This window comes from Scyliorhinus canicula, chromosome 3, assembly GCF_902713615.1.
Source record: "Scyliorhinus canicula chromosome 3, sScyCan1.1, whole genome shotgun sequence".
Lineage (NCBI taxonomy): Eukaryota > Metazoa > Chordata > Chondrichthyes > Carcharhiniformes > Scyliorhinidae > Scyliorhinus > Scyliorhinus canicula.
The window spans coordinates 43,364,327-43,389,616 of NC_052148.1; the positions used below are offsets into that span (position 1 = coordinate 43,364,327).

General features: G+C 50.4%; 1 protein-coding gene across 1 annotated transcript; it reads left to right on the plus strand.

The window, feature by feature from the left end:
* The first annotated feature begins 1,495 nt into the window (after positions 1 to 1,495).
* On the plus strand, positions 1,496 to 22,402 carry LOC119963942 (zinc finger protein OZF-like). The gene is made up of 2 exons (XM_038793382.1): positions 1,496 to 1,592; positions 20,924 to 22,402. Exons 1-2 carry the CDS (start codon positions 1,522 to 1,524, stop codon positions 22,041 to 22,043), a joined length of 1,191 nt encoding a protein of 396 aa, XP_038649310.1. The 5' UTR covers positions 1,496 to 1,521; the 3' UTR covers positions 22,044 to 22,402.
* The last annotated feature ends 2,888 nt before the right edge of the window (positions 22,403 to 25,290 follow it).

A 25,290-nucleotide genomic window follows, 5' to 3' on the forward strand; every position in this document is an offset into this window, starting at 1 on the left:
TTAAGAGAGGCCGATATCCTGGCCTTTGCTTCCCTCGTGGCCTGGAGATGGATCCTGCTAAGATGGAGGGACTCGGAACCTTCAAAGTCAGGGGGTATCGGTTAGTGACATGGCGGGGTTTCTCAGACTCGAGAAAATTAAATTTGCCTTGAGGGGATCACGGAGGTGGCTCCGTTCATCGACTTCTTCGAGAAATATTAAGCTGTCAGTAGGGGGGTGCAGGGGAGGCGTGAGGGTTTGGGTAAGGTCAGGAAAACCAGTTGAAAGGGGACTGGGGCTGGAGGTCCTGTTTGTGTAAGCCATATTGGCTGAGGTTTGTTACGGGGGGGGGGGGGGGGGGGGTTGGTTATATTGTTTTGTTCTTGTTGAAACCTGTTGTTTTAAAATTGTTAAAATTATAAATGCCTTAATAAAATATTTTCTTGAAAAAAAAATAGTTTTATTGTATTTTTCCATGACCCTTAGCTTATAGACCTGGCCTATTTCTCTAAATCTGTTTTTTTTTAAAGAGACAAGGTCACTATTGCCAATAAACCGAAGGTATTTTCTGTGTTTATACATTTTAGCATTTTACCATGAGCATGCTTGACTGTGAGATGGTGATAGGATGTGCTTTCCAGAGGCACACAAGTTGAGAAAATACAGTTGGGCATGTAGCCACCTGAAGCTGTATTGTGTATAAATGTATGTTATTGGAACTGCTCTGCTCTTTGGGAGATTTTGTAGCTTGATTCTTTCCTCTGCATGTTCAAGGTAAAGACTTTATGACTTTAACTATCTCCGGACTCTATTTGGATGTTGTCCTATAACAGAATGCAGAAAATATTTACTAGAATGGTTCCAGGGAGACCAGGTATGAAGGACTTCAGTTCTATGGATGGATCAAAGAAGTTGGAGCTGTTATTTCTTGAAGAGAAGGGTGAGAGGAGATTTGATAGAGGTGTTCAAAAGGTGACAGGACGGTGTAGAGAGTAACTGTTTCATTAGCAGAAATCTATGACCCTGATGAGACACCCTGCTCTAATCGAGGGACCGCCAATGAGGTGGATGTAAGATTCCATGGCGCTGTTTGGAAGAGCAGCGGAGTCATCCACAATATTTATGCTTCAACGTCGCAACAAAGCAGATTACCTGGTCATTGTCACTCTATTCTTTGTGGGAGCTTGTTGCGCACAAGGTTGGCTACCCTGTTGCATTTTCACATTCCAACCAATAAAGGGCTTCTGATCTGTAGTCAAAACGTTTTGAGTCTTCCTGAGGGCATAAAAGGTACTATCTAAATGTGAACATTTTTTTTCCTTCAGTCCCCCATTCGCAGCAGTTTGAAAGCTTTCTCACACTGTCACTCAGGTACCCTGTATTACTTATTGCAAGGCTCCTGCCTTTACTTCAGCTCCAAGTGCAGCCTCAGCGCTGAGATAGAAAACACCGGGAATGGTGCTAATAATGCCCATGATACCCCGCGCCCCTGACTCCTCCTTATCCAGCGCCTGCCCCGGGCCGCATGCGCCACACCCCAAAATGCATTCTCGGGCTCCAGTTTGTGCGGAGCGGATGGCGGAACGCAGCCAAGTGCCCAAACCAGTCCGGGGGTAAGATGTATCTACTTTCGGCTCCTGAGGCCTAACTCCCCTGTTTTAAAGCATCTGCATTCGTGCCCACTAATCAGCCGCTGCCTCTCGCTCCGATTCCAGTCCCACACGTTTATCGACGTGAGGCCGCTGCACTTTGTTGCTGTGGATAGGGCGGTTTCTGGCCTGCGAAGCATTCTGGGTTAGTGCAGCCGCCATTGAAATTGTAGTTGAATCATGGATTGTACAGTGCAGAAGGAGGCCATTCGGCCTATCGGGTCTACAAGGGCCCCTGAAACAGCACCCTACCTATGCCCAGACCTCGTCCTATCCCTGTGGGAGTTATAATAGCCGTGGGATTGTGCTGCAACTGTAAATGACCCTATGAGACAACATGAAAATCGCCTATTGTCACAAGTAGGCTAAAATGAAGTTACTGTGAAAAGCCCCTAGTCACCACATTCCGGTGCCTGTCCGGGGAGGCTGGTACGGGAATTGAACTGTGCTGCTGGCCTGCTTGGTCTGCTTTAAAAGCCAGCGATTTAGCCTGGTGAGCTAAACCAGCCCCTTGGAGTATTGTGTGCAGTTCTGGCCACCTCATAGGAAGGATGTGGAAGCATTGGAAAGGGTGCAAAGGAGATTTACCAGGATGCTGCCTGGTTTGCAGGATAGGTCTTATGAGGAAAGGTTGAGGGAGCTAGGGCTTTTCTCTTTGGAGCGGAGGAGGATGAGAGGCGACTTAATAGAAGTTGAAAAGATGATGAGGGGGATAGATAGAGTGGACGTTCAGAGACTATTTCCTCGGGTGGATGTAGCTGTTACAAGGGGGCATAACTACCAGGTTCAGGGTGGGAGATATAGGAGGGATGTCCAAGGTAGGTTCTTTACTCAGAGAGTGGTTAGGATGTGGAATGGACTGCCTGCTGTGATAGTGGAGTCGGACACTTTAGGAACTTTCAAGCGGTTATTGGATAGGCACAAGGAGCACACCAGAATGACGGAGTGGGATAGCTTGATCTTGGTTTTGGACAATGCTCGGCACAACATCGAGGGCCGAAGGGCCTGTTCTGTACTGTTCTGTGTAACCCAGCAACTCCACCTAATCTTTGGACACTGAGGCAATTTAACGTGTCCAATCTACCTAACCCACACATCTTTGGACTATGGTAAGAAACCGGAGCACCCGGAGGAAACCCATGCAGACACAGAACGTATAGAATCCGCACAGACAGTGACCCAAGCCAGGAATCGATCCTGGGTCTCTGGTGCTGTGAAGTGACAGTGCTAACCACTGTGCCGCCCCTCGCGAGCAGGCAGTGAATTTGTAGTTTGGAGCTGGGAGGGCGATGATAAACGGAAAATTGCTCTCTGCACCGCCTCCCTGCTCATAAACTTTGATCCTCATTGCCAGGCAAATTGAAGTCAATGTGAGATAAAAAGTACTGCAAAATATTCTCAGCAGATCTGGCAGCTTCAATGGAGTTAATGTACAATATGGTTTTGTAGAAGCGACTTTTGGATTTGAAACATTACCTGGATTTCTCTTTCCACACGTGCTGTTAGATCGGCTGAGTCTTTTCCCCCATCACTTTCCATTTTTATTTCAGATTTGCAGTATTTTTCTTGTATTGAAGGCAATGGGAATCAGGTGAAAACTATCCACTGGTTGAAGAAAAATGTTTGCAGTCACTGGTGGTCAGTAGTTCCACACGTTCCTCCGGGTAGTGTCCTACGCCCAACCATTTTCATTGCTTTGTTCATGACCGTGCCTCCAACATAAGGTCAAAAGTGGGGCTGTTTGCTGATATATTTCCAAGTCAGGATGGTGAGTGACTTGGATGGGAACCTCCACCAGGTGGTGTTTCCAGGTAGCTGCTGCTCATGTCATTCTTGACGGTGGTGGTCATGGGTTTAGAAGCTGCTGCCTAAGGAACCTTGGTGAGTTCCTGCAGTGCATCTTGTAGATAGTAGACACTGCTGCCACTGTTCGTCGGTAGTGCAGGGATTGGATGTTTTGGATGGGGGAGCAATCAAGTGGGTTGCTTTGTCCTGGATGGTGTTGAGCTTCTTGGGTTTTGTTGGAGCTGCACTCATCCAGGCAAGTGGAGAGTATTCCAATACACTCTTGACTTGTGCCTTGTAGAAGGTGGGCAGGAATTGGGGAGTCAGGAGGTGAGTTCCTCGCTGCAGGATGCTTAGTCTTTGACCTGCTCTGGTAGGCACACCATTTATATGACTAGCCTAGTTCTGTTTCTGGTCAATGGTGACCCCCAGGATTTTGATAGTGGGGGGATTCAGTGACTGTAATGCCATTGAATGTCAAGGGACAATGGTTGGATCCTCTCTTGTTGGAGATGGTCACTGGCACTTGTGTGTTGCTACTTTTATTTGCTAATTGTCAGCCCAGATGCAGCCAGATAGGATGCTTTCTATGGTGCATCTGTAAAAATTAGTAAGGGTTAATGTGGACATGCCGAATTTCCTTACTTTCCTGAGGAAGTATAGGCGCTGTTGTGCTTTCTTGGTGGTAGCATCAACGTGGGTGGACCAGAACAGATTTTTTGGAGATGTGCAACCCTAGGAATTTGAAACTGCTAACCATCTCCCCCTCGGCCCGTTGTTGCTGACAGAAGTGTACTTTGCTTCCTGACCTCAATGACCAGCTCTTTAGTTTTGCTGGCATTGAGGGAGAGATTGTTGTTGCTGCATCACTCCACTAGGTTCTCTATCTCCCTCCTGTATTCTGACTCGTCGTTATTTGAGATCTGGCCTGGGCAGCACGGCGGCCTAGTGGTTAGCACAACCGCCTCACGGCGCTGAGGTCCCAGGTTCGATCCCGGCTCTGGGTCACTGTCCGTGTGGAGTTTGCACATTCTCCCCGTGTCTGCGTGGGTTTCGCCCCCACAACCCAAAAATGTGCAGAGTAGGTGGATTGGCCACGCTAAATTGCCCCTTAATTGGAAAAAATAATTGGGTAATCTAAATTTATTTAAAAAAAAAAAAAAAAATTTGAGATCTGGCCCACTATGGTCGTATCGTCAGCAAATTTATAGATAGAGTTGGAACCAAATTTTTCCACGCAATCGTGTATGTACAGGGAGTAGAGTAGGGGGCTAAGTACGCAGTCTTGCGGGGCCTGGTATTGAGAACTATTGTGGAGGAGGTTTTGTTGTTCATTCTTACTGATTGTGGTCTGTTGGTCAGAAAATCGAGGATCCAGTTGCAGAGTGGGGAGCCAAGTCTTAGGTTTTGGAATATCCCCACTTCTGACCTTATGATGGAAGAGTGGTCATTGAAGCAGCTGAAGTTCGTTGGGCCCAGGACACTACCCTGAGGAACTCCTGCAGTGATGTCGTGTAGCTGAAATTCTTGACCTACGATCACCACAACCATCTTCCTTTGTACCAAATATGACTCCAACTAGCGGAGGGTTTTCCAGCATAGAAACGTTTCTCCTCCTGTCACTATAACTCTTTTACTAATTACTTGAAACCTGTACCCTCTTGTTCTCAATTCTTTCATTAATTTGAACAGTTTCCCTCCTATCTACTCTGTCCAGACCTCTCATGATTTTGAACACCTCCATCAAATCTTCTCTCAGCCATTTCTCAGGAAAACAGTCCTAACTTCTCCAGTACTATCTTCATAACTGAAATTCCTCATCCCTGGAACCATTCTCATGAATCCTTTTCTGAATTCTCTCCAATGCCTTCACATCTTTCCTGAAGTCTGGCTCCCGGAACTGGACACAATCCACCAGCTGAGGCCGGACTAGTGATTTATACAAGTTCAACATGACCTCTCTGCTCTTCTACTCTATGTACCGATTAATAAAACCCAAGATACTATTATTAGCTGCTCTCTCAACCTGTCCTGCCATCTTCAATGACTTATGCACATATACACCCAGGTCCCTCTGCTTCTGTGTTCTTTTTAGAATTGTACCCTTTATTGTATGCTGTCTCCCCATGTTCGTTCTACCAAAATAAATCACTTCACAATTCTCTACATTGAAATTCACCTGCCACCTGTCCGCCCATTCCACCAACTTGTCGATGTCCTTTAGAAACTAATGATGTGGAGATGGTGGCGTTGGACTGGGGTGGGCACAGTAATAAATCTTACAACACCATGTTAAAGTCCTGATGAAGGATCTGCGCTCCGAAAGTTAGTGATTCCAAACAAACTTGTTGGACTTTAACCTGCTGTTAGTAAGACTTCTTGCTTTTGAAACTCTGCATTATCCCCCTCACAATTCACAATACTTCTGAGTTTTGTATCTTCTTTGAAATTATGCCCTGTGAGGGGGCGCAGTGGTTAACGCTGCTGCCTACAGCGCTGAGGACCCATGTTCGATCCCCGCCCAGGTCACTGTCTGCGTGTTTCACCCCCACATCCCAAAGATGTTCAGGTTCGGTGAATTAGCCACACTAAATTGCCCCTTAATTGGAAAAAAAATAATTAAGCACTCTAAATTTTAAAAAAAATTGTGCCCTGTATGCCAAGACCTAAGTCATGAGCATATGCCAGGCAAAGCAAGTCTCCCAACACAAACCCCTGGGGAACTTTACTACCAACCTTCCTCTAGCCCTTGATTATGGCCAAATTAGAAACTCGTGTTTACAATTCCCCTGGCAATAAATAATAACATTCTATCAGCTTTACTGATTACTTGCTGCACCTACACACTAACCTTTTGTGATTTATGCACTGTCACCCAGTTCCTTCTGCATCTCAGAACTCTGCAATCCCTCAACATTTAGATGAATGAAATGAAAATTGCTTATCGTCACGAGTAAGCTTCAAATGAAGTTACTGTGAAAAGCCCCTAGTCGCCACATTCTGGCGCCTGTTCGGGGAGGCTGGTACGGGAATTGAACCCGTGCTGCTTGCCTGCCTTGGTCTGCTTTAAAAGCCAGCTATTTAGCCCTGTGCTGAACCAGATGTATGTTTTTTTTATTTGTTCTGCCAAAATGGACAACCCCACATCTTCTCACATTATACTCCATATAGACCATAAGACATAGGAGCAGAATTAGGCCATTTAGCTCATTCAATCATGGCTGATCTGTTTCTCATCCCCATTCTCCTGCCTTCTTCCCATATCCCCTGACCCCCTTATTAATCAAGAGCTTATCTATTTCTGTCTTAAAGGCACTGTCATTTGACCTCCACAGCTTTTTGCGGCAAAGAGGTCCACAGATTCACCATCCTTTGGATGAAGAAATTTCTCCTCATCTCTGTTTTAAAGGATTTCTGAGGCTGTGCTCTAGTTTTTTCTGCTAGTGGAAACATCTTCTCCACATCCACTCTATCCAGGCCTCTCAGTATTCTGTAAGTTTCAATAAGACCCCCCCCCCTCATCCTTGTAAACCCCAACGCATAGAGTCTTCAACCATTCCTCGTTTGTCAGATTGTTGCCCACTCACCTAACCTGGCCTTCTTGTGTCCTCTTCACAACTCACTTCCCTATATTGGTGTCATCAGCAAATTAGCAACCAGTCTTTGGCTCCAATTTATTCGTTCTTTCCTGCAGTTACTCTGCACTGTTATTTGTCCTTTTCCATAATCAGCGTCTTTTAAATGTTTTCCAACTGAAACTTGATCTATTTGGCCCATCTCATTTCCAAGAACCATGAGCAGCAATGCCTCTTTGCTCATTGGACTGGAAATATACTGCTAAAGAAAATTTTCCTGAACAAAATCTAGGAAATCTGACCTCTCTCTGCCCCTCATGCCAATGCAATCCCAATCTATATTTGGATAATTAAAATCCCTCGTTTTAAGTATTCTATCATTTTGAACCTCTCTGCAATTTATTTGAAAATTTGTTCTTCTCCAACCTCCTCACTAGTAGGTGGCCTATAGACTCTACCGAGCAATATCATTGCACCTAACTCTCGCCTAATAGGTACTGTCATTGACCCCTCCGGGGCATCTTTTTATCCTACATTAGATTTCTCTCCTTAATCAATGCTACCACCCCTCCTTTTCTTTTTTTTCCTGAACAATTTGTATCCAGGACTATTTAATACCCATTCATGCCCTTTTTGAGTCAGATCTCTATTATAACCACAGCATCATATTTCCATAGTGCAATAGGTGCCTGTAATTCACCAGTTTTATTAACTATACTCTGTATATTCATATACATGCACGGCAACCCTGATTTAGAGTCTATTACTTTTTCCTCTTCTCTGACCCCACCTATGAACTTACCATTATCCACACTCTGTCATTCCCAATATTCTGTGCATTTTGGTTTTCCTCTCTGATATTACCTCCTGATTCCCACACCCCTGCCAAGGTCAAGGGGACTGGCTCTCAGCTCACTTTTTGAGTTCAGTTATTTTGTTCATAGAACCATAGAATTCCTGGAGTGCAGAAGGAGGCCATTCAGCCCATCAAGTCTGCACCAACCCTCTGAAAGAGCACCTTATCTAGGGCACTCCCCTAACCATATAACCCCACCTAACCTGACATTGGGGGGGGGGGGGGGGGGTTAGCTCAGTTGGCTAGATAACTGGTTCTTTTTTTTTTAAAATAATTTTTATTAAAGTTTTCACAAAATATCAACAACAGAATGGAAAAAGAACCCCATAGAATTAAATACAAAACAAAACAGAACACTCTAGTACCCCCTCCCCCCTGTACATAAATAATAAATTAACACACGTCCAAACACAAAGCAAACATAGCAGATATGTACATCCCCTCAGATCCCCCACCTCAGGGCAGCACGGTGGCTCAGTGGTTAGCCCTGCAGCCTCATGGCGCCGAGGTCCCAGGTTCGATCCCGGCTCTGGGTCACTGTCCGTGTGGAGTTTGCACATTCTCCCCGTGTTTGCGTGGGTTTCGCCCCCACAACCCAAAAATGTGCAAGGTAGGTGGATTGGCCACGCTAAATTGCCTCTTAATTGGAATAAAATAATTGGGTAATCTAAATTTAAAAAAAAAAGATCCCCCCACCTAAAAAGCGCCGACCCCCTCAAAGCAAATTTCCAATTTAATAAACCCCGCCATGTCGTTGATCCAGGCCTCCACGCTTGGGGGCTTCGCATCTTTCCACTGGAGAAGAATCCTCCACCGGGCTACCAGGGACGCAAAGGCCAGAATACCGGCCTCTTTCGCCTCCTGCACTCCCGGATCCTCTGCAACCCCAAATATTGCGAACCCCCAGCCCGGTTTGACCCTGGATTCTGCCACCCTCGACACCGTCCTTGCTACGCCCTTCCAAAATTCCTCCAGCGCTGGGCAATCCCAGAACATATGGGTGTGGTTTGCTGGGCTCCCTGAGCACCTAACACACCTGTCCTCACTCCCAAAAAACAGGCTCATCCTGGTCCCGGTCATGTGAGCCCTATGCAGCACCTTAAACTGTATGAGGCTGAGCCTCCCTCCCCAGGGCATCTGACCATGTCACCTCCTCGATCTCCTCCCCCAACTCCTCCTCCCACTTACCTTTTAGCTCCTCCACCGAAGCCTCCTCCTCCTGCATCACCTGGTATGTTGCCGAAATCTTCCCCTCTCCAACCCACACCCCCGAGAGCACCCTGTCCTGGACCGTGCATGGCGGCAGCAGTGGGAATTCCACCACTTGCTGCCTGGCAAACGCCCTTGCCTGTAGATACCTAAAGGTGTTTCTCGAGGGAAGCCCGTACTTCTCCTCCAGCTCACCCAGGCTCGCGAACTTCCCATCCACAAACAGGTCCCCCAACCTTCTTATCCCTGCCCTATGCCACCCTGCAAACCCTCCATCCATTCTCCCCGGGACAAACCGGTGGTTCCCCCATATCGGGGTCCACGCCGAGGCCCCCACTTCCTCCCTGTGCCGCCTCCATTGCCCCCAAATTTTGAGGGTAGCCGCCACCACCGGGCTCATGGTATACCTCGTTGTTGGAGGGAGCGGCAGCGGTGCCGTTGCCAGTGCCTCCAGACTCGTACCCTCACAGGACACCATCTCTTCTATGCTGCCCCCTCCCCCTCCATCACCCACTTGCGCACCATCGCCGCATTAGCGGCCCAGTAGTACCCACAGAGGTTGGGCAGCGCCAGCCCCCCCCCCCCCCCCCCCCCTGCACCACCCATCCCTGCTCCGCTCCAGGAACACCCTTCTCACTCTCGGAGTCCCTCGCGCCCACACAAACCCCGTTATGCTCCTGTTCACCCGCCTAAAGAAGGCCTTCGGGATAAGAATGGGGAGGCACTGGAACAGGAACAAAAACCTTGGGAGCACCGTCACCTTGACTGACTACACCCTACCCGCCAAGACAGTGGCAACGCATCCCACCTCTTAAACTCCTCCTCCATCTGCTCCACCAGCCTCGTGAAATTAAGTCTATGCAGGCGCCCCCCCCCCCCCCCCCCCCCCCAAGCTCCTGGCCACCTGGACCCCCAGGTATCTGAAGTTCCTCTCCGCCCTTTTTAGTGGGAGCTCACCAATCCCCCTCCCCTGGTCCCCTGGGTGAACCACGGAACAGCTCGCTCTTCCCCATGTTGAGCTTGTACCCTGAAAAATCCCCAAGCTCCCCGAGGATCCTCATTACCTCCGGCATCCTCCCCACCGGGTCCGCCACATATAGCAGCAAGTCTTCCACTTAGAGTGACACCCTGTGTTCCTCCCCACCCCGCACCAGCCCCCTCCATTTACTCGACTCCCTCAGTGCCATAGCCAGGGGTTCAATTGCCAGTGCAAAGAGCAGGGGGGTCAAGGGACACCCCTGCCTTGTCCCTCGATACAACCGAAAGTACTCAGACCTCCTCTTGTTCGTGGCCACACTCGCCATCGGGGCCTCGTACAGCAGCCTAACCCACCTGACGAGCCTCTCCCCAAACCTCTTCAGCATCTCCCACAAGTACCCCCATTCTACCCTATCGAAGGCCTTCTCAGCATCCATCGGCGCCACTATCTAAGCCTCCCCTTCCCTCGCCAGCATCATAATAACATTCAGGAGCCTCCGCACATTCACGTTCAACTGCCTCCCCTTCATGAACCCCGTCTGGTCCTCGTGGATGACCTGTGGCACACAATCGTCAATTCTCATGGCTAAGACCTTTGCCAGCACCTTGGCATCTACATTTAACAACAAAATCGGCCTGTAAGACCCACACTGCAGGGGATCCTTGTCCCGCTTCAGGATTAAGGAGATCAGTGCCCGGGACATCGTCGGGGGCAAAGCCCCCCCCACCCCTTGCCCCCCCCCCCCCTCCCCCGCACCGGGCCCAACAGGTCCACATACTTTTTGTAAAACTCGACCGGGAAACCGTCCGGCCCCAGTGCCTTCCCCGCCTGCATGCTCCCTATCCCTTTGGCCAGCTCCTCCAGCCCAATCGAGGCCCCTAATCCCACCACCAGTCCCTCCTCCACCTTCGGGAACCTCAGTTGGTCCAGAAAGTGGCCCATTCCTCCCCCCTCCACCGGGGGCTCGGACCAATACAGCTCCTCATAAAAGTCCCTAAAGACCCCATTGATGCCAACCCCACTCCGCACCACACTCCCTCCCCTATCCTTAACTCCCCCGATCTCCCTAGCTGCGTCCCGCTTCCGAAGCTGATGTGCCAGCATCCAGCTTGCCTTTTCCCTGTATTCATAAATCGCCCCCTGGGCCTTCCTCCACTGCGCCTCTGCCTTCCTGGTGATCAACAGGTCGAATTCGGCCTGGTGGCTGCGCCTCTCCCTCAACAGTCCCTCCTCCGGCACTTCCGCATACCTCCTGTCCACCCTCCCCATTTCCCCCTCCATCCTCTCCCTCTCCCTCCCTCTGTTCTCTCTTCTCCCTGTGGGCCCTAATGGAGATCAGCTCTCCCCTAACCCACCGCCTTCAGCGCCTCCCAGACCATCTGCACTCGAACCTCCCCGTTATCGTTGTCCTCCAGGTATCGCTCTATGCTTCCTCGGACCCGCTCACTCACCTCCTCGTCCGCCAACAGCCCCACCTCCAAGCGCCACAGCAGGCGCTGGTCCCTCTCCTCCCCCAGCCCTAAGTCTACCCAATGCCGGGCGTGATCCGAAATGGCTATCGCTGAATACTCGGTATCCTCTACTCTCGCAATCAGCGCCCTACTCATGACAAAGAAATCAATCCGGGAATAGGCCTTATGAATGTGCGAGAAGAATGAAAATTCCCCGGCCTTTCAAATCTCCACGGGTCCACCCCTCCCATCTGGTCCATGAACCCCCTGAGCACCTTAGCCGCTGCCGGCCTCCTGCCTGTCCTAGACCTGGAGCGATCCAGTGCCGGATCTAACACCATGTTAACATCCCCCCCCCCCCCCCCCATTATTAGGTCTCCCACTTCCAAGTCTGGTATCCGACCCAACATACGCCGCATAAAGCCCGCATCGTCCCAGTTCGGGGCGTACACGTTGACCAGCACCACCCTCTCCCCTTGCACCGTACCACTCACCATTACTTACCTACCGCCATTGTCTGCCACAATGCTCGACGCCTCGAATGACACCCTCTTTCCCACCAAGATCGCCACCCCCCGATTTTTGGCATCCAGCCCCGAATGAAGCACCTGGCTTACCTACCCCTTCTTCAATCTTACCTGGTCCGCCACCTTCAGGTGTGTCTCCTGGAACATTACCACATCCGCCTTCAGCCCCTTCAGGTGCGCGAACACCCGGGCCCGTTTAATCGGCCCATTCAGTCCCCTTACATTCCAGGTTATCAGCCGGATCAGGGGCTGCCCGCCCCCCTCCCCCGCCGACTAGCCATAACCCCTCCTCGGCCAGCCACACGCCCACGTCACACACCCAGCCCGTTCCCCACAGCGGTTGACCCCCGGCCCGACCCCCTCTACTCGCTCCAGCTCCCCTTTGACCATACCAGCAGCAACCCGGTTCCCCCCTACCGCCCCCCCCTCCCTCAGCTAGGACCCCTCCTAGCTGCGTTGCTCCCCCCATTGCACTCCCTTAAGTCAGCTGACTCCTGCCGGCCATCCACACTCCGTTCTGCTTACTTGCCCCCCTCCAAGAGCCCACCCGACAGACCCAACTAAAACGGTGGCCAACCCTCCCTAACCGCCCACAGCGAATCAAAAATAAACAAGAACAGAGAACCCCCCCCCCCTCAAAATGTAACACAACCACAGCGATCTCCAATCATCCCCACACACGACCCTTCGTCCCGACTCTCAGTTTGTGTCCAGCTTCGCAGCCTGAACAAAGGCCCACGCCTCCTCCGGGGACTCAAAGTAATGGTGTCGGTTCTTGTAGGTGACACACAGACGCGCCGGCTGCAGCATGCCAAACTTCACCCCCTTCCTGTGCTGCACGGGTTTAGCCCGGTTTTACGCGGCTCGCTTCTTCGCCACCTCCGCACTCCAGTCCTGATAAATGCGAACCTCCGCGTTCACCCACCTGCTGTTCCTCTCTTTCTTGGCCCATCTGAGCGCACACTCCCGGTCGGCGAATCGATGAAACCGCACCAGTACCGCCCGCGGCGGCTCGTTAGCCTTGGGCCTCCTCGATTGCACTCTGTGGGCCCCTTCCAGCTCCAGGGGCCATTGGAAGGACCCCGCTCCCATCAGCGAGTTTAACATGGTAACCACATAGGCCCCCACGTCCGACCCCTCCAGTCCTTCCGGGAGGCCCAGGATCCGCAAAATTTTGCGCCTCGATCGATTCTCCATCTCCTCGAACCGTTCCTGCCATTGTTTGTGGAGACCCTCGTGCGCCTCCACCTTTATCGCTAGGCCCAAGGTCTCATCCTCGTTGTCTGAGATCTTTTGCCGGACCTCGCGGATCGCCACCGCCTGGGTCTCCAGTAGCTTGTCAATAGAAGCCTTCTTCGGCTCCAGCAGTGTCATAATATGCACCAGTATATCATGGTGCAGACACACACTGATGGACACACACAGGGACCAATCAACATGTACAAACACCGCAGCCAATCACCAGTTAGAATACACACACTATAAAGGCAGAGGGCACCACGGTTCCCGCTCATTCTGGGTGCTGCCTCTCAGTGTAACAAGAACTCATCCAGCCCAGCACAGACTCACACCACGTGCTGAGAGAATCAACTGGTTCAGACAAGGCTTAGGTCTCTAGTTTAAGTTAGCATCATTTAGACCCACAGTCATCGTGTGTTAGTTAGTTAGAAGTAGTTAATAAAATTGAGTTGAACCTTCATCACTGTTGGTGGAAGTGTCTGTTCATCTCTCAAGTCTACACTAGCCAACACTTCATGGTACCAGAAGTTGAGGGATGCTCGCACTTCTGAGACCTACCTTATCAGTGATCTGCCTTCCACTAGTCTCGTGCCATCCTACAGAATGGACTACGTTCGCCCGCCGCCGCCTCTCCGCATTGCAGGGAATCTGGGCTCGAACTGGAAACTTTTCAAACAGCGCTTCCAGCTGTACCTCAAAGCCAGGGACCTGGAAGCTACCTCGGACGCATGGAAGATTGCTCTCTTCCTCTTCACAGCCGGTGACCACACTCTGCACATTTACAACTCGCTCACCTTCGAGGAGGGGGAGGACAAATCGAAGTCAAGACCATAATTCTGAAGTTCGACAGCCACTGCGCGGTCGAGATCAACGAGAGCTTCGAGAGATACATGTTTCAGCAGCGAATTCAGGGTAAGGACGAACCTTTCCAGTCCTTCATTACCCACCTCCGCGCCCTTGCGCAGTCCTGGAACTATGGGTACACCTCTGACTCCATGCTCAGTGACCAGATTGTTTTTGGTGTTCAATCTGAGCCCCTGCGCCAGCAGCTACTAAAAGTAAAGCAGCTCACCCTGTCCACGGCCATTGAGAACTGTGTACTGCATGAACATGCCTCCACGCGCTACTCCTGCATCCAGGCTGCTGCAATGGCGCGGCAAGCCCCTTACGTGGCAGAACGGGTCCAAATGATTAAATCTTTTCAGGTTCTGGATCTGAACGATGGAGGCCATTTCGCGTGCTTTTCGCGGAGTCCCGCGCTTACACGCAGCAAGCGGCTGACGTCATCGACCGCTTTGCGCAGGTGCGCGCTACGCTGGATCGCCCTGCGCATGCGTGGTGGCACGATGAACGCTCCGGCGTCCGGCAACTGCGGCTCCGCCCACTTAAAGCGGCAATGTCCCGCAAAGTCCCGACACTGCCTGCAGTGTGGCAAACAAGGCCACTATGCTACAATGTGCAGATCTTCCATGCCTGCTGTTTTCAGGAGGTCCACCCAGCCCCACAAAGACGTTAGGGCTATCCAGCCTGCCATCAATGAACCTACTCTAGACCTTGATTCCGACTGTGCCTGCAATGACCCACAGGTCCTGTTCCAAATCGGCGTCGTTACTACGAACAGGATGTCCCCCAAGCGTGGCACTGAACCCATCCACGTCCACAGCGTCAGCCAGGATGATGAGTGGTGTGCCACCCTTACGGTCAACCGGTCCCCTGTCATTTTCCGCCTGGACACTGGCGCTTCTGCCAATCTCATCGCGTTGTCTGATTTCCGCAGGCTATGCGTACAGCCTGCTGTCCTGCCATCTGCGTGTAAATTGCTGGACTACAATGGCAATGCCATCGCCGCCAGCGGTTCCTGCAGCCTTGAGGTGACACATCGTTCTCACACATTCATTCTCCCGTTCGAGATTGTTGCTGCCTCAAAAGCCTCCTTGCTTGGTGCGCAGGCATGCAAGCCGCTCCACTTACTGCAGAGAGTACACTCTGTCTCTTCAAGCGATGTGTCTGCATCCTCTGACACAGACTTCAGGGCGCTACTCGACTCCATCATCCAGCAATACCATGATGTTTTCGAAGGCATGGGCACGCTCTCGTACACATATAAAATCTTACTCAAGCCCAACGCCATGCCTGTCGTTCACTCACCTCGCAGAGTCCCAGCGCCCCTAAAGGACCGCGTCAAACAACAGCTCCAGGACCTCCAGGACCAAGGAGTCATTTCTAGGGTCACGGAACCCACAGACTGGGTAAGCTCCATGGTCTGAGTCAAGAAGCCGTCCGGCGAGCTGCGGATCTGTGTTGATCCTAAAGATCTGAATCAGAATATCATGCGGGAGCACTACCCGATTCCGAAACGTGAGGAGCTCACGTCCGAGATGGCCCACGCCAAACTATTCTCAAAACTGGATGCCTCAAAGGGTTTCTGGCAGATCCAACTAGATGAGTCAAGCAGGAAGCTGTGTACGTTCAACACACCCTTTGGCAGGTTCTGCTACAACCGGATGCCATTCGGCATCATTTCTACGTCCAAAGTTTTCCACCGGATCATGGAGCAGATGATGGAGGGGATCGACGACATTATTATCTGGTCAACCACCCCACAGGAACACATTGCCCGCCTTAAGCGTGTTTTCAGGCGCATCCATGAACACGGCCTCCGCCTCAATAGGGCCAAATGCTCCTTCGGCCAGTCGAGTATCAAGTTCCTGGGGGATCACATCTCCCACCAGGGGGTGCGTCCGGACGAGGACAAGATTGCTGCAATCCTGTCCATGAAGATGCCCGAGGACAAGAAAGCGTCCTCCGGTTCCTGGGTATGGTGAATTTCCTCGGGAAATTAATTCCGAATCTTGCCTCACACACCACGGCCCTCAGAGACCTGATTCGCAAAACCACAGATTTCCGTTGGCTCCCTGCTCACGAGCATGAATGGCAGGAGCTGAAGGCCAAGCTTTCCAGGGCCCCAGTGTTGGCCTTTTTCGACCCGACCAAAGAGACCAAAATCTCTAGTGATGCCAGTTAGACGGGGATTGGTGCCGTGCTCCTGCAACGAGACGAGGCCTCGTCATGGGCCCCTGTTGCGTATGCGTCACGGGCGATGACTCCCACAGAGCAGCGCTATGCGCAAATTGAGAAAGAGTGTCTCGGCCTTCTCACTGGAGTCGTGAAGTTCCATGACTACGTCTATGGACTTCCGCAGTTCACGGTTGAAACCGACCACCGCCCCCTTGTAAATATTATCAAAAAGGACCTGAATGACATGACGCCTTGCCTCCAGCGTATCCTACTCAAGCTGCGCAGGTACGACTTTCAACTGACCTATACCCCTGGCAAGGACCTTGCCGTTGCCGATGCCCTCTCAAGGTCGATCACAACTCCGTGTGATCTTGACGGCTTCATTTGCCAAATAGATGCTCAAGTTCAGCTTGCAGCCTCCCATTTGCCAGCTTCGGATGCACGACTGATGCAAATTCGCCGAGAACAGCGGCTGATCCACTTCTGCAGCGAGTGATGCGTCTAATGTCAGACGGGTGGCTTAGGGCCAATGCCCGCAATTTTACAACGTCCGCGATGACCTGGCGGTTGTCGGCGGGGTGCTCCTGAAATTGGATCGCAACGTCATTCCACAAAGCATGCGCCAGCAAGTGTTGGAGCAACTCCATGAAGGCCATTTAGGAATCGAGAAATGCCGCCGCAGGGCCAGAGAAGCCGTCTACTGGCCGGGCATCAATGATGACATTGCCAATGTGGTGCTCAACTGCTCTACCTGCCAGCGTTTTCAGCCCGCCCAACCACGGGAGACCCTGATGCCCCGTGAGCTCGTCACATCGCCTTGGACCAAAGTGGGCATCGTCTTGTTCTATGCATTGGGCAAGGACTACGTTATCATCATCGACTACTTCTCCAGTTAGCCCAAGGTCATCAGGCTGCACGATCTCACATCCTCGGCTGTGATCAGGGCGTGTAAGGAGATATTTGCCCGACATGGCATTCCGCTGACGGTCATGTCAGACAATGGCCCCTGTTTCACGAGCCAGGAATGGGCCGGCTTCGCCCGACACTACAACTTTGAGCACGTTACGTCCAGTCCCCTATACCCCCAATGCAATGGGAAGGGGGTCCACATCGTAAAGCGGCTCCTCAGCAAGGCCGCCGACGCCGGCTCAGATTTCCATCTTGCTCTGCTAGCCTATCGCTCCGCTCCGCTCTCCACCGGCCTGTCGCCTGCTCAGCTACTAATGAACCGCACCCTCAGAATGACAGTGCCATCAATTCTCACTCCCAACCTCGATTATGTCCCCGTGCTCCACCGCATGCACATGTCTCAACTGCAGCAGAAAACTTCCTCCGACTCATGGGCTGCTGACTTCCCGACATCCAGCCATGCGACAAGGTTCGCATCCACTTCCCGGACGGTGGTTGTTCTTGGGCAGCCCCCCCCCCCCGGCTCCTTCCTGGTCCGCTTACCGGATGGATCCATTCGGCGCCGCGACAGGCGTGCTCTTCGCCTGGTTCCAGGGTCGTCACGGGATCCTCCGACCTGCTCTGCTACTGATCCCGCCGTGGACTGTGTGGCGCTTCCAGGTTGCTCTGCCTGCCCCTGACAGTGCTGCAGCCCTCCCGGCTCCTGAGCCGCCAGCCATTGCCCCACTGAGGCGGTCAACCAGAGTTCGTCGCCCACCTCGGAGACTGAACTTATGAACTCTGTGCACATGTGGACTCTCTGAAATGTTGTTTTTTCCTATATTCTTTATTGTTGCATTCGTTATCCAGTGATTTGTAAATAGATTCGTTGGTTGTTCCAGTTCATGGTAGTCATCTGCACCAGGCACCTTCCTCTGTAAATAGTCTTGTTCCCTGTATATAGCTTTGTACATATGTCTTCGCACCTCACACGTAGCTAGGTACATTCTCCACACACCCATACTATTTATTATCACATGCCTATATCAACACTTTTTTTAATAAAAGGGGGGAATGTCATAATATACACCAGTATATCATGGTGCAGACGCACACACGGGGACCAATCAACATGTACAAACACCACAGCCAATCACCAATTAGAATACACACACGGTTTCCGCTCATTCTGGGTGCTGCCTCTCAGTGTAACAAGAACTCATGCAGCCCAGCACAGACTCATACCACGTGCTGAGAGAATCAACTGGTTCGGACAAGGCTTAGGTCTCTAGTTTAAGTTAGCATCATTTAGACCCACAGTCATCGTGTGTTAGTTAGTTAGAAGTAGTTAATAAAATTGAGTTGAACCTTCATCAGTGTTGGAAGTGTCTGTTCATCTCTCAAGTCTACACTTGCCAACACTTCAAGCAGGTCCGCTTTGAGCTCCCTGAAGCAGCGCTGGAGAGTTTCCTGCTGCTCCTCCACCCACTGCATCCACACTGCCTGGTCTCTGCCCGCCGCCATCTTGCTTTTCTTCCCTCGCACTTTCTTTGGCTTCACCACCACTTTCTTAGTCGCTCCGCTCCTGGTCCAAGCCATACAACGTCGGGGGAATGCTGCAGTCTCCTTCCCACACCGGGAAATATCGACAAAAATGCCGTTGGGGGCCCTGAAAAGAGTCCAAAAGTCCGTTCCTAGCGGGAGCTGTCGAATGTGCGACTTAGCTCTAGATAGCCGCAACCGGAAGTCGCTAGATAGCTGGTTCATGATGCAGAGCGAGGCCAGCAGCATGGATTCAATTCCCATACTGGCTGAGGTTATTCATGCCTTCTCAACCTTGCCCCTCGCCTGAGGTGTGGTGATCCTCAGATTAAATCACCACAAGTGAGCCCTCCCCCTCAAAGGGGAAAGCAGCCTATGGTCATCTGGGACTATGGCAACTTTATCTACCCAACCCCCACCTAACCTGCACATCTTTGACACTAAGGGGCAATTTAGCATGGCCAATCCACCTAACCTCCACTTTTTGAACTGTGGGAAGAAACTGGAGACCCCGGAGGAAACTCACGCAGACATGGGGAGAAAATGCAAACTCCACACAGACAGCCACTCAAGGCAGGAATTGAACCTGCACCCTGACGCTGTGAGGTAGCAGTGCTAACTATTGTGCCACAGTGTCGCCCCATGTGTGGACCAAGACTGTAATGAGGTAGAATCCAAACTGAATGCCATTGGCATGTTATTGCTAAGTGAAGTGTCATTGATAGCACCGTCAACAACACCTTTCTTCACTTTCCCGATGAGCAGTCTGGTGGGGCAGTTATTGGCCAGAATGGATTTGTGGACATCATTGACATGAACAATTTTCCACATTGTTTAGGTAGACGCCAGTATTGCAGCTGTACTGGAACAGCTTGGCTAGGGGCACGGCTAGTTCTGGAGTGCATGTCAGAACCTATGCTATGTGCAGTATGCACAGCCACTTCTTAATGTCACATCCACAGCATCTCTGGCTGACGATGGTTGCAAATGCTCCAGCCCTGCCTTTTGCACTGAAATGCTGAATCATCGAGGATGGCTACATTCATTTTAAAGAACTTTTTTTTTAAAATTCCAATTGAGGGGCAATTTAGCATAGCCAATACACCTACCCTGCACATCTTTGGGTTGTGGGGTGACCCAGGGCCAGGATTGAACCTGGGTCCTCTGCGTTGTGTGGCAACAGTGCTAACCACTGGGCCACCGTGCCGTCCTGGATGGGAACATTCATGAAGCCTCCTCTTCCTGTGAGTTGTTTACTTCACAACTGGATGTGACAGGACTGTAAAGCTTTGATCTGATCGGTTGGTTGTGGATCACTTTGTTTGTCCACTACATGCTGCTTCTAAGGTTTAGTATGCTTGTGGATCTGTGAGTAGCTTCACCAAGTTGACATTTTTGAGTACACATGGTGCTACCCCTGGCATGTTCTTTAATAGTCCTCATTGAACTAGGGTTGATGCTGATGACAGTGTGAGGGATATGTTGGGCCATGGGGTTACAGATTGTGATGGTATAATGTCCTGTTGTTTCTGATGGCCAATGGTACTTCATGACCCAGTTATGAGCTGATAGATCAGACCTTCGCTATCCTGTTTAGCATGGTGGTAGTGCCACACAATGAAGGGTGTCCTCCGTTTCAAACAGCACTTTGTCTCAACAAGGAATGTCTGATGGTCACTTTAACCAACACTGTCATTGTCTGATGCCTCTGCGACAAGCAAATTGTTGAGGATGAGGTCAAATAGGTTTCCCCTCTTGTTACTTTCTCAAAGCACTTCCTGCAGGCTCAGTCATTATAGGTGCTACTCAACTTTTGGTGATGGGCGTTGAAGTTTCAAACCCAGAGTGCATTCTGTCTCCTTGTTAACCCAACTGCTTCTTCCAAGTGGTGTTCAACACAGAGGAGTGCTGATTCAGCAGCTGAGGGAGGGCAGATGGAGCAGTGGGTGTGTAGTCCTCAGGTGAAGAGTAGGTAGGATGTATCACTCTCACAGAGGAGTAGTCTTTCTTGGCTCCTGGATAGTGATCAGACAGGAGTAATCTAATTTATGTAAATTGGTTTCTGTGAAAATCACCAGACAACTTCAGGAGAGTGGGAAGAGATAATAGCTAGTGTGCAAATCTAGATACCAATTCGGGACCATGGATGGAGATTATGCAAATTGGGAATCCACAGTTTAATCTTCCTGTTTTAACAGTAATGATTTCTGCAAATTTGTTTCACAGGGTATTAGAAATGGAGAAATTACAGACCAAAATCTCAAAACAAACATCGTACCAAGATATTACAGAGTCATTTAATTCACAAGCACCTGAACATCATCGACCTTTAACTATGGAAGGAGGAATGTTTGTCTGCCCTGTATGTGGGAAAAGAGTTCAACCATCAGTGTGGCTGGAAAAGCATCAAGACACACACACCCAAGTAAGAGTGTTCCAGTGCACTGACTGTGGGAAGAGCTTTAACCAGTTACACAGCCCAAGAAAACATACCATTCACAGCGGGGAGGAGCTGTACACTTGTCCTGTGTGTGGACGAGCCTTCAGGCAATCAGCTAGTCTCATGCGGCACAACTGCAACCACACTGGGGAACCGTTGTATCAATGCGGGGACTGTGGAAAAGGATTTAGTTACCTATCCAAGCTGCAAACCCACCAGCGTGTTCATACTGGGGAGAGGCCATTCACCTGCTCCATGTGTGGGAAGGGATTCAGTGAGTCATTTAGCCTCCAGATGCACCAACGAGTTCACACCGGGGAACGGCCATTCATCTGCCCCGTGTGTGGCAAGAGTTTCACTCGGTCAGCCCACCTGCTGCGACACCAACGAGTTCATACTGGGGAGCGGCCGTTCACTTGCTCCCTGTGTGGGAAGGGATTCAGCCGTTCCTCCATCCTACTGGAACACCAGCGAGTTCACTCTGAGGAGAGACCCTTTAAGTGCTCTGTCTGTGGGAAGAGCTTCAAAAGTTCCAATGAAGTGAAGGTCCACAAGCAGATTCACTCTGGGCAGAGACCGTTCAGCTGCTCTCACTGTGGGAAGAGCTTCGTACAATCGTGCAACTTGTTGAAACACAAACGGATCCACACAGGAGACACACCTTTTATCTGCTCAGTGTGTGGAAAAGGGTTTGTCGAGTCAGCCAGCCTGCTGAGGCACCATCAAGTTCACACTGGGGAAAGGCCTTTCACCTGCTCAGTGTGTGGGAACGAATTCAGTCATTCATCCTCCCTGCTGAATCACCAGCGCATACACACCGGGGAGAGGCCATTCACCTGCTCCACATGTGGGAAGAAATTCAATCGGTCATCAAACCTGCTGAGGCATCAGCAAGTTCATGTGTGACTGCAGTGAGTGGATTCTGCTGTGGATCACATCCAGGCGATTCCACGCTGGGATTTGTTTCTGCTCATGTGAATTAATTCTTTAAAAATAGGCTGGATTTGAATATTCAGAACATAGGTCCAATCGTTTTAAACACATTCAGTTGATGCTATGTTGTATCAAAGATAAAATAAGAGCTGATTGGTGACTTGGAGTTGATGTGTCCCTTTAAGAACTGCCATCTTGATCATTCTCAATTAGTAAGTAACAGAGAGGGAAAACATTTTTTGTAATTCCAATAATTGAGTTTGACATCAATCCTGAACTAATCCATAATTCAGTATCTGAGCAATGCAAATGATTAAAGTCTCTAATTGAAACATTTTGATCCTGTGCTTTGCACATCACACACAGTAGGATAAAAGCAAATTACTGTGGATGCTGGAAACTAAAGCAAAAGAGAAAATGCTGGAAAATCTCAGCAGGTTTGGCAGCATCTGTAGGGAGAGAAAAGAGCTAACGTTTCGAGTCCAGATGACCCGTTGTCAAAGATGGGGATTGTGGATAGCTTTGACAAAGGGTCATCTGGACCCGAAACGATACTCTTTTCCCTCCCTATGTACAGTAAGATCTCACTTATTTCATGGAAAGAATGGACCTTGATGGACAGGTGAGGGTCTCTGATGGGGATTGGTGGACAGGTGAAGGTCTCTGATGGGGATTGGTGGATCGGTGAGGGTCTCTGATGGGGATTGGTGGATAGGTGTGGGTCTCTGATGGGGATTGGTGGCTAGGTGAAGGTCTCTGATGGGGATTGGTGGTTAGGTGGTCTCTGATGGGGATTGGTGGTTAGGTGGTCTCTGATGGGGATTAGTGGACAGGTGAGGGTCTCTGATGGGGATTGGTGGACAGGTGAGGGTCTCTGATGGGGATTGGTGGATAGGTGGTCTCTGATGGGGATTGGTGGACAGGTGAGGGTCCCTGATGGGGATTGGTGGATAGGTGAAGGTCTCTGATGGAGATTAGATAGGTGAGTGACCCTAATGGAGATTGGTAGATAGGTGAGGGACCCTGATGGAGATTGGTAGATAGGTGAGGGACCCTGGTGGAGATTGGTGGATAGGTGAGGGACCCTGGTGGAGATTGGTGGATAGGTGAGGGACCCTGATGGAGATGGGTGGATAGGTGAGGGACCCTGATGGAGATTGGTGGATAGGTGAAGGACCCTGATGGAGATTGGTGGATAGGTGAGGGACCCTGATGGAGATTGGTGGATAGGTGAGGGACCCTAATGGACATTGGTGGATAGGTGAGGGACCCTGATGGAGATTTGTGGATGGGTGAGGGACCCTGATGGAGATTGGTGGATAGATGAGGGGCTCTGATGGGGATTGGGGGATACACAAGGGGCTCTGATGGGGATTGGTGGATAGGTGAGGGACCCTAATGGACATTGGTGGATAGGTGAGGGACCCTGATGGAGATTGGTGGGTGGGTGAGGGACCCTGATGGAGATTGGTGGATAGGTGAGGGACCCTGATGGGGATTGGTGGATAGGTGAGGGGCTCTGATGGGGATTGGTGGATACACAAGGGGCTCTGATGGGGATTGGTGGATGTGCGAGGGACCCTGATTGGGGATTGGTGGATAGGTGAGGGGCTCTGATGGTGATTGGTGAGGGGCTCTGATGCGGATTGGAAGATGTGCGAGGGACACTGATGGGGATTGGAGGATAGGTGAGGGTCCCTGATGGGGATTGGTGGATACATGGCGGGCTCTGATGGGGATTGGTGGATGTGCGAGGAACCCTGATGGGGAATTGGTGGATGGATGAGGGACCCTGAGGGGGAATGTATAGAATGAGAGTAAAATTGAAGGGAACATAGAAACTGACTGTAAACATTTATACAGGTATGTGAAGAGAAAAAGATACGTAAAGACAAAGAGCGGCACAATAGTTGGCCTTGCTGCTTCATAACGGCAGGGACACAGGTTCAAATCCCGTCTTGGGTGATTGTGTGGAGTTTGCATGTTCTCCCTGTGTCTTTTTGGGTTTCCCCCTGGTGCTCCGGTTTCTTCCCACAGTCCAAAGATGTGCAGGTTAGGTGGATTCGCCATGCTAAATTGCCTCTGGGTCCACGGTTGTGTATGTAGGGTGGGATTGCAGAGTTGCTATTTCGGAGGATCGGTATAGACTTGATGGGCTGAATGGCCTCCATCTGCGCTGCTAGGATTTATGATTCTACGAAATGTAGGTCTCTTACTGTCAGAAGCAGGGAAAATTATATTGGGGAACAAAGAAATGGCAGAAGAATTGAACACATACTTTGGTTCTGTCTTCACAAATGAGGGCACAAATAACCTCCCAGAAATGTTAGGGAACCAAGGGTCTAGTGAGGGGCTGAAATTGAAGGAATTCAGTATTAGTAAGAAAATGGTGCTGGGGAAATTATTGCTGACAAATCACCAGGACCCGATAATCTACATCCCAGAGTATTAAAGGAAGTGGCCCCAGAAATATTGGATGCATTGGGGGTCATCTTCCAAAATTCTATAGACTTTGGAGCAGTTCCTGCAGATTGGAGGATGGCAAATATTTAAAAGGGAGGGAGAGAAAAAAGGAGAATTTAAGACCAGTTAGCCTGACATTGTAGTGGGGAAGATGCAAGAGTATTATAAAATTAGTACAACATTTGGAAAGCATTAATGGGATTGAACAAAGCTAGCGTGGGTTTATGAAAGTGCTTAACAAATCCACTGGAGCTTTTTATAGATAGAACAAGCAGGGTAGATAAGCGAGAACCAGTGGATGCGGTATATGTGGACATTCAGAAGGGTTTTGATAATGTCCCTCATAAGAGGTTAAGGGCACAATTGACACACATGGATTGGAGAATAATGTATTGGCACGGTGCGAGAATTGTTTCCTGTCTCTCAACCAGAGTGGGAATAAATGGGTCTTTTTCCTGAGTGACAGGCAGTGAATAGTGGGATATTTCAGGCATCGGTGTTTGGGCCCCAGTTGTTCACGATATAGAAATGACGAGGATAGGGTGCAGTGGTTAGCACTGTAGCCTCACGACGCCGAGGACCCGAGTTTGATCCCGGCCCCGCTCCCGGGTCACTGTCCGTGTGGAGTTTGCACATTCTTCCTGTGTCTGTGCAGGTCTCACCCCCACAACACAAAAAAAATGTGCAGGGTAGGTGAATTGGCCACACTAAATTGCCCCTTAATTGGGGGGGAAAAAAATGGATACTCCATTTTTTT

Excerpts from the sequence above, each read along its gene's own strand:
- LOC119963942 (XM_038793382.1), top strand. The coding sequence starts at position 1,522 with ATGCATTCTCGGGCTCCAGTTTGTGCGGAGCGGATGGCGGAACGCAGC. Across the intron at positions 1,593-20,923 it reads GTGCCCAAACCAGTCCGGGG|GGTATTAGAAATGGAGAAAT; the intron begins GTAAGATGTATC and ends TTTGTTTCACAG.